At 44.7% G+C, this 9,914-nt stretch overlaps 1 protein-coding gene across 1 annotated transcript in view; it reads right to left on the bottom strand.

Annotated features, from left to right (window-relative positions):
- The window catches only part of VOPP1 (VOPP1 WW domain binding protein), a 61,995-nt gene extending 57,494 nt beyond the window's left edge, over nucleotides 1-4,501 (bottom strand). The window contains 1 exon segment of the mRNA NM_001245463.2: nucleotides 4,435-4,501. Coding sequence (NP_001232392.1) covers nucleotides 4,435-4,485 — 51 coding nt within the window. The 5' untranslated portion in view covers nucleotides 4,486-4,501.
- Nucleotides 4,502-9,914: the final 5,413 nt, after the last annotated feature.

Consider the following 9,914-nt stretch of genomic DNA (forward strand, 5'->3'; position numbering starts at 1 on the left):
AGAGGGTTAGTGACCACATCTACACTAACAACTCTGTAGTAGAATTTTTGGGATAGATTTTTTCCCCTTATTTCCCCCAACCCCCATGGAAAGAGCAAGATCAACAGGGCTGTATCCATATTCCACAGAGAGGGACATCACAGAGACAACAACACTGGTGTGCATGCACATTTGTACATTCAAGGGTATATACACTTTTAAAGTACTTTATAGAAAGGAAAACCTGACCACTAATGGATGGAAAAAAATACCAGAAATGGGTGGAGAGGGGAGGATGTAGCAGTCCTCACAAATTCTTGAACTCCACCTGTGCTACCTAATCATTTTAAAATTATTAAAATGTAGGTTTTTTTCTTTAAGACTGGTGGGTTTCCTCATCTTAACGTTCTTGTTCCTACAAAGACTAAAAAAGCAAACAAACAAACAAAAACCCAAAACACAAACAATCAAAGAAAAGCTACAAACAAACCTCTTCAGGAAGGACAGAAATTTTTGGTTTCTCTGATTTGATAAAATCTCTCCTGTTGAAGCCCACTTACAAAAATAATAATAAAAAGCTCAATACAGCAGTTAACCAACTGAGGAGTACCAGCCAACTTTGCTGTTACTAAAACAAATCTTGTATGACAGACTGTCGGGAGTATTTGAATTTTCTTTGAAGACAACACATTTTGCCATTCCTATGACATGTCCATTTTCTTGTTCCTTTTAAAAAAGGCACTTGACTCTTGCATAGTATCTTTCATCTGACAAATTAACAAGACTCTACTGATCACTAGACTCTCCTGGCTACAACATAGGAGCCAATCAGAGGTGTAGGCATCTAAAATTATTTGATAGTTTTGAAAGTTGAGGCTACCCAGCAAGCTCCTCTGCAGCAGCAACAATAAAACACCATTATTACCACTGCAGCACAGATAGGGTCCTCTATAGGCCTGCAACAGCTCTGTTCAGCTTCCTCATCCTTGAGCTGAGCTTCAGCTGCTGAGCTCTCCTCCATCCAGCACTGCTACAGCTTGTGAGAGAGAAAGCAAGCACTCAGTCTGAGAAGTAAGCCCCACAGAGACACTGGTGCCCTCATTCAGGCTGAAAATAAGCTTGCTTTATCGTGGGGGGGGGACGACTGCCTGTTTAGTTTTATTTTTTGCTTCTTCCAAAGGCATCACTATTCATTAAAGTCACATGTAAGATCAGACAACCAAAGCCCTTGGGATCACTGATTAAAGAGAAGCAGAAAATGTTGATATATATATGCCCCAAACAGTCATCACTTCAAGGTCCTCCTCAAATCTTTCCATAAAACTGAGAGCCAACTGAGACAAAATACAGTTCTGTTGGTAGAACCACGAGCCAAGCTAGCAAGCAAGACTACTGGTTATTTGTGAGTGAAGAAATCATAGATGTCAGTACTGTGGGTATACCAGTCATCCAGGCTCCTGGTGAAAAAGGGCATTTCAAATAACTGTAGTTAATAACACTCTGCTATCTCCAAGTAGTCAAATTAATTTGAAAAAGACAGATAAAGATTCAACAGTCTTCATTTCTTCCTGCAAGAAACAAAATTACCTGTCAAATTGTCCACCTCATTTTACCTTACTTGTTAAACTGTTCAACTGCAATTAAGTCATGAGCAAAACACAGGACATCTTTAGCTTTTCTCCCCTTATAATGTCTTCTCAGAGCAGAGCTTTCTGGGTCTTGAGGCTGGAGATTTTTCTTCCACCATGGTCTTTGCGGTTGCAGTGAAAAAACCCTCGTCACACAAGAAAACTCAAAATTAATTCCCTTCTCCCACCATCACACTGCTCTGGATGTTTCTGTAATTAGTGCATCTCAAGCTTGTTTAGAATAAGGAGAGGCATTTTAGCACCAAGAGCCAGCAATTTCTTATGTGTAAATCCTGCTTTGATGGTGATGCCTTTAGTCACCTTCATGAAAACACCCACCAGCACATGCCCCTGCCCCTCAAGCCCCTCTTCTGCATCTTCTGCCTTTACATCAGGAACAGCAAACCCTCAGTTCCCCGTGGGAGAGGCTGCCACAGCCAGCTGCTGACTAGACTTCAGACTGAAACTATGAACACACACACTCCCCACGCCCAAACTCACACCAACCATGAACTTGATGTATACTTAATTGTGAAGTTCATTCCTTTCATCAATATAACCATAAATAGTGGTTTTACAACACACGAATACTTTACAAGTATTTTGGGTAATCTACCCAGGGAAAACATAGTTGGAATCAGTAACTACTGCATAGTGCTCTGACAGACTAAATGGGCTCCTCCCCACAGTACCTGAGTAACAGCCAGAGCCTTTTGCAAAATGATGAATGAAAACCATATTTCTCAGCTTTGTTCAGTAATTACTAAGATCATGTTGGAGCTGCAAACAGATTTAAAACAATTGCAACAATGTTATTTCAGATAATATCCAGTGCAGAATTTTGTCCAGAAGACATCAAAAGTTTCATGCACCAAAAATCTTCAAAGCAACCAGATGTCTCCAGTTAAGTTTTTTAAACCCCCAGCACCCCGTTTCTGGGCATGTAGAATACAGCCTTATTTACACAGCATCTCATTTTAATAGGCAACGTAAGAACTTCCAAGAAAAAAAAAAAATCCACAAAACCAGATGGCAAAACAAACATTCTAGATTAAAAGAAAAAAGGGGGGGGAAACCCACAATTAAAACCAGTACAAAAGCTTAAATAGCAGCAACACTGGCTAGATCCAATGAGGATTTATGCAAATTACTTTTTTCAGGCACAAATGATCTTTTTCAGCAAAATACCCGTTAAGAGAGCAGAGACATCTAATCAAAGGGATCCTGGAGGGGTGAAACCTTTCAGTGTCTCAGATGAACACAATCCCTCGGGGAAATGGTGGTGTTTGTTTCATTTAATCGACATTTTGCTATTCCTGCTTTCTGAAGAGTTGCTGTGGAGTCAAGAGCAATTGAGGGCCAGAACCAAGGCCAGGTTTACAGCCAGGGAAAAGAGATGCAAATCAATTAACCTGTAAAGAGTTATGCTTATTTACATTAAGCAGTGATTTTGATCTGAGTGTTTTAATGGGATGATGCTGGATGGCACAGTGGGCAACACACCAGAAATCATTCATCCACGTAGGTGGCATAAACATGTAGTAAACATCATTTTCATTAATTATATCCATTACCAAAATTAGTAACTACACAGCCAGCACACTGGTTTCCATATATGGAGTTTGGTGGCATGCCGTTTTTTAAAAAAAAATTAATTAATGTCCTGTCTAAACTGCTCTGTCACAGAGGCAACACAGCTCTTTCACCTCTCAGACACTTTCAGCTACATTGCCTCTGGGCTTCACGAAGGTAGAGATGTGCCTAAGACAACAAGCCCACGGGTGTTTCCGAAGTCACCCGGCACGCTGCCACCGCACGTGTCCCGGCGATGACTCCAGCACGCTGCCGAGCCTGCCACCGGGAGCCGCACATGGCTCGGGGGGTGCTGCTGCCCCCCTGACCGTCCCCAGCCCGAAGGTTAAACCACAGACCAAGAGAAAACAGCACTCCCCCAGAAAACATCTGCCTATCCGCCCGCTGACAAAATAAATAAATAAATGCTGCTTTCCCAACCCCCTCATCCACTGTCATGCCAACCCACGGGAGGGAGGTTTAAACTAGGCGATCTTTAAGGTGTCTTCCAATCCAAACTATTCCATGCGTCTGGAACTGCGTAGCGCAAATCCTCCCTGCAATTAATGAAAGCTCCTAGTTCACTGTTGGTTTGGTTGTTGTAAGTACGAAAGCTGCGCTATCCAGGTTTTCCCAGAAGTTTAACCACGCTGCACGGTGCCGCCCGGCTCCTCGTTAGCTGATGCCGCTGCACCTCTACCTACCTCGCAATGGACACTCTGCCCACGAAATGAAAATAAGAGAATAACGAAAATAAGAGATGCGCCTTCCGTCTAACCCTTACTGACTGGCGCAGGCTTTGCGTCCCCTGGACAGTCTGCCACTCTGCTGGGAATGGGCAGCTTCCAGCAGCTTGTGCCCCTGCGTATAGGTCCCGTGTTACTCTGCTCCATCACACCGCGGATAATCTTTCTCTGCTCCAGCAGTAAGACCGCGGACACCCGGCGAGCCCGGCCGCCGCGAACGCCGGTGACCACCGCACCCTCAGCTGCGCCGGGGCTCGCCCAGCCCGGCCCCGCGGCTCCCCCGCACTCCTGACCGCGCACTGCCCGTGGAGCCAAGGCCGTTCCGGCGAAGACATTAACCCAAAATAAATCACCTCCCGCGCACGCCCCCCGCCTGGGCGCGGGCTGCAGCTCCCCTCCGCCAGCCGCGCAGTTCCAGGTCGCGACCGATGGCGGACCCCGCGGGGTGAACGCGGGGCTGCCGCAGCCGCCGCCGGGCAGGGCAGCGCTCCCCCCACGGCCCACCTCACCTCCCACAGCAGCGAGAGCAGCAGCGCGACCCCAGGCTGGAAGCGCTTCATCTCTCCTCCTCCTCCTTTCCCTCCTCCTCCCGCGGCGGCGGCGGGCTCGCCCCTCCGCCTCAGGCGCGCACGGGCGCTGCCGGCCGCGCCATCCCCGACGGCGGGGGAGCTCCGGGCGGCAGCCGCACCGCGGGCTCACGGCAGCCGGGGGAGGCGGCCGCGAGTAACCCGCACCGGGGGCAGCGGGACGAGGCGGGGTAGAGCGGCGGTGGGGCGGGGAGGAGGCGGGGAAGCCCCGCAGCAGGGCGAGGGCGGGCTGACCCGCTGATCCCCTCGGCGGCAGCGTCGGCGGCCGGAGCCGAGCGAAGCAGGGTCGGGGCGAGGCAAGGTGGAGACCGGCGGGTGCCGGGGCGGGCGGCACAAAGACACGGCCGCCGCCGAGGGCGGGCAGAGCCGAGCGGAGCGGAGCAGCGGCGGCCTGCCCCGGCCCCGCCCCGCGCCGCTGCCCGGCCGGGAGGGGGCGGTGGCGGCGGATGCGTGAATCCGTGATCCCGCCTTTGCCTCCGCATCTGCCGTGCCCCGCATCTCCCCCTGCCGCCGTCACCGCCCCCGCACCTGCCCCTGCCTCGAGGGGACAGTACCGGGTTCCTTCCTCCTTGGAGCCGCGCGGTCCCGCGGGTCGCCCCTGACCATGACACCCCTTCCCCGGAAGAGCGATCTTCTGGAGTGAATCCAGAGGAGGCAACAAAGATGACCAGAGGGCTGGATAATCTCTTCTACGAACACTGAGAGTTGGAGCTCTTCAGCCCGGAGAACAGAAGCTTCTGAGGACACTTTAAAACAGCCTCCTAGTACCTAAAGGAGGGTTATAAGAAATATAAGGACGGATTTTTTCACCTGTGGCGATAGACCAATGGGCAATGAATTGAAACTGAAGGAGAGTCGATTTAGGTTGGACATGGAAAAAATCGTTTGTAGTGAGCTTGGTGAGACACTGGAGCCAGATTGCCCAAGAAGTTGTGGATGCCCTATCTCTGGAAGGGTTCAAAGCTGGGCTGGATGATGCTTTGAGTAACCTGGTGTAGTGGAAGGTGTCCCTCCCCATGGAATAATCTTCGGGAGTCCTTTCCAACTCAAATCATTCTGTGGTTCTGTGATTCTATAAGGTGTTCCCTCTGCCAGCCTGGTGGGTGGGAACAGGAACTGTGTGTCTAGCCGCCCTTGCCCATGCGGTACCCTTTGGCATTTCAGAGAAGAGTCATTTCCTCAGCATGCTTGGTAACAGCCATGGGATATCTACCTGTAAAGGTCTCATGACAAATCCTAAACTGGAGTGGAGGTGCTCTCCAACTCCAGTACTGATCTCTCCAGCTGCAGGTGGCTGGTGTAGTTATGCCTTGGGTATTTCCTTCATCATGACCATCTTGTCCTGATGCTTTGAGCCTCCTTTTCGAAGCCTGTTGCACCCTTACCACAGCTGCACACTGTATGCAGTTGGAAGGAGGCACAGCTCTTTTCTGAGTTTAGGAGGATTAGCGGTCTCTTGCTCTTGCTTTGTAGCTAAGCTAGCAACTTAATTCTCAGGGGGAAATCAAAATAGATAAGGGGGAGAACTGCCCCATTTCCCTCTGAATGGCAGACCTTTCCCAGCAGCATTTCTGAAGGAGATACACCTCCCACTGTCCTTTTGTGGGTTACCTATTAAAAAACTACTAGCATATCCTCACAACTCACAACTCCTTCGTTCACCACTTCTCTGTTGTCATAGTATTCAAGCAGGAAACTTGCTGTCTCCTGATGCCACATTGCAGCAAAACATCATCAGCTGGTTACTTTTTCCATAGAGTGAACTTTGGGTGAGTTTACAAGCATCTTCCAGCTGGCACCATTAGTCATACGTGCTCTCAGGCCCGGGTCATATGCTTTAAATAAGGAGTAGCTGTATACAGGTTCCCGCACACTGTATGACATTGCGTGCTCAGAGGCAGCCTGCACAAGTTCTTCTTGAGGGCCACTCATTTTGATACTTATTTTTGTCTCTGTTTGATGCCAACCAATCTGAAGCTGTGTGATGATTTTTTCAGATGAATCCTTGCATCTCTATGTGAATTTGCTAGAAAGTCCCTAAGGAAATGTCATGGCCATCGCTTTGTCCAACAGTGAAGTCTGAATAAGGCAATTATACACACAGGTGTCTATAAAATCTGAGTTGAAATGTTACACTTTCTTACACCAGGCATATTAAGAAATACACATTCTGCACTGGGTATCACCTAAGAGGGATCAGCTTATATTGTCTTAACATAGGCATCAGTTCAAAAAGGCCCCAGTACATAGAAGTTTGAAAAGGATGGTTTTCAGAGCTCTGTCCTGATGTATGGCTAACCCTACATTCTCTTCTCATTCCTATTTTCTGTGTTCCGTGACCTAGGAGACAACATTTTGGAGACACTCAATGACTCTTCATAGAGAAGATGAATAAGAGCATAAAGATGTTTAGGGACATCAAATGAATCTGGATGTCAGTGCTGAGCACGAGTGCTCTGTGCCACTGCTGTGTTTCCCAGCAAGGGTCCTCTGGCAGCCCAGAGACAGGCAGAAATCCTGACAGCACAAATTCTGGGAGAACTGAGAAAGTACTAAATCATAAATAAAACCTAGGAAAGAAGTCTGGAGTCTTGCAGCCTAAGACACTACCACACTTGAAGGCTGACCCTGCCAAAATTTTCAGCTGATGGCCCACTGTCAAATGTGCTCGGGCAAGAGCAAGCTCTAAAATACATTTCAGTTAATTTTTAACACATATATCACTACTGACTTTAGCTTGAGAACTAAGAAACTGTTAGAATTTTTTTTTTTCTCGAAAAAAGATTTCAGCTAAGGCAAGAAAGGCTGAAATAATTAAAAGTTTTTAATCAATAGACAGATTAGCAAGAGTGAGATTGAAGCAGCAGTGGGCTGGAGGAAGCTATCCAGTGTGGAAGCATGTGCTTCCCAGTGCATAGTTTATTATCCAGCCTAGATAAAGGTATGGATATCCCGAGCTATAAAATTCTTTCCAGGCCAACATAAGCTGAAAAAAGAAAAATATCTCCTGACCTCAAAATAAACAGTTTCATGTTCTATTTCAACCATCATTTAGCTCCCCTTATTGATGTCTTCTTTCATTTATACCTAGCTTCAAGAAACCATCTTCATCCCCAGGGAAAGCCCATTAGCTTCAATGGAGTTAAAATACAAATGAACTTGGCTCAGCGTGTGGCATTTTCTCAACAGAAGTGCGAGTTGCAGCAGAGCCCCTTAGAGCTTGTATAGGCGAGAAATTAACACTTTCTCTCCGCCGTGCTGCAGCTTGACACAACAGGGAAACAAGATAACGCTTTTGTGGGAGGCAAGGTCCCTAGCTAAAACCAGCCCCTTCCTTCACATCCTGATTCTAGTTTCTCTTCAGTTATTGTGTTCAGAAAGCTTAAAACTCCAGAGCTTCCAGAATCTTTGTATAGAAACAAATATATATATATTTTAAAATGAAATGAAATAGTTACAGGAGCAGTGACAGTAACAAAGCTTTATTTTACCTGATTGAGGCTTGTACTGCAGCTGAAATATTAATAATATGCTGCTTCTCTCTGGATTCATAGGTGTTCCTCAATAATATTGCCATAATTCTCTCAGCAGAGTTTGCCAATATTAACGTATTTCTTTTACTCAGCTACCTCTCTTTCCTGAAACATAAGAGCATACATTATTTTTGAGACTGCCACTCCTTGGTCAATTTCTCTTTTTCAAACTGAGTAACAGGTATAAAAATTCCTAGGGGGCACTCACAGCACATATAGATGTGTATATTTTGTAGACCTTATTTATTTTGAACAGTTGAATATTTTTAAATAAGTAAAAAATAAACTAGTTGTATTGAACACTTCATTGTTCCTGTAGAAACAATTGTGTTGTCTACTATTGAGAAATACTCAATTCCACAAGGGCTATGTGTGAAGCTGGTAACCACTTTATTATGAACAAACAAATACATTCTTTTCATTTGCTTCCCTGCATGAACTGTAAATAATTATATACCTCTAAAATTTTGTATTTAAAATATTTCACTACCTTCTTCACAGGTGCTGTTAAAAATAAGCTAAATCCTTAATTGTTTTCCCAACTCTCTATTTTAAGTGTAGGATCACCTTAAATATATTTTGAGGGGTTGGAGTTTTTTTATAAATATGAAAATGGCAATAGCCTTTATCAGGAAGTTAAAGAAGCCCTTTAAAAGTACATAAAATATTCAGGAAATGTCTAAAGCCTTCAAAAATCATCACTGGTATCTGTTGAGAACTACACTAGTGTTATTAATTTTAAAAAATGGTAGGAAAAATATTCATGAATGCAGCAATAGCAAGCCAAGACAAACACAATGTTATATTTCTGCAGCTTCCGTATCTTGTTCAAAGCAATTTGTTTATCCAGGGTGTGTTTAAAGAGAAAAAAAAACAAAAAACCACCATTTTTTTCTAACTATCAAGCAGCTTACACAAAGGTGCAGTCTCTTGGCAGAATAATAGTTAAATATTAGTCGAACTTCCCAGAATAAAGGCTATTTTTTTTTTCATCACTTGCACCAGTAATTAATCATTGTGATTGACTTTAAATGAAACTTTAAAGGGAATATGACTCAGGACTTGTTGAAGTTTCAACAACCTGCTCCAAATTCAGTAACATATTGATACCATTGCCTCTATCTTCAATAATTATATTTCAGTAAGAGTCTATGGAGGTTTAGAGAGATGATCCAGATGTAGTAGCCCTTTTTCTAATGCTAATATAAGAGTTTATACCTCCTACAACTTATTTTTTGTGTGGACGGATATTACTGAGCTACACAGCACTGATTAAAAAAAAAGTGCCCGATTCTTATTTTAGTACTCTATTACACCCATTGATCTTCATCAATATCTGAAAATTGCAGGCAGAAGTCACTTTTCCATAACTAATGACATTAAGTACACCTCACTGAACTGAAAGAGAATGGCTGCTTACTGGATTATGCTTTGAGACCTCCAAATAAAAGTCCCCAGTAGCCACAGTCACTACTACTGGAAGTCTATGTCCACTTGAAAGAAAATATAACACATTTAACAGATATGCTAAGAAATTAAAGTGGGGTGGTTCTCTATAAGCTATTTTACCGGGCTCCTGAAGAACAGCCCCACTGTCACACACTGTGACTTCAGGCTTTCTAGATGGAGTTGGATATTTGTCCATCATATTAAAAAAAATAATTCTGTAGCAAACAGTATTTTGAGAAGCAGCAACTACAAGATAAGCATTAGTATTCTGAAAAGCAAAGCTTATTGATTAAACATACTACCCAATTCAACCAGAATAGTTGTGTCAATCAGATCAAATGAGTTTTTGTTCAGTTTTCTCAATAAAGAATGAAGTTTTATCCCCTCAGCAAAGATATTAATGCTTTGTGTTAGAGAACT

This window comes from Taeniopygia guttata, chromosome 2 (assembly GCF_048771995.1).
Source record: "Taeniopygia guttata chromosome 2, bTaeGut7.mat, whole genome shotgun sequence".
Classification (NCBI taxonomy): Eukaryota; Metazoa; Chordata; class Aves; order Passeriformes; family Estrildidae; genus Taeniopygia; species Taeniopygia guttata.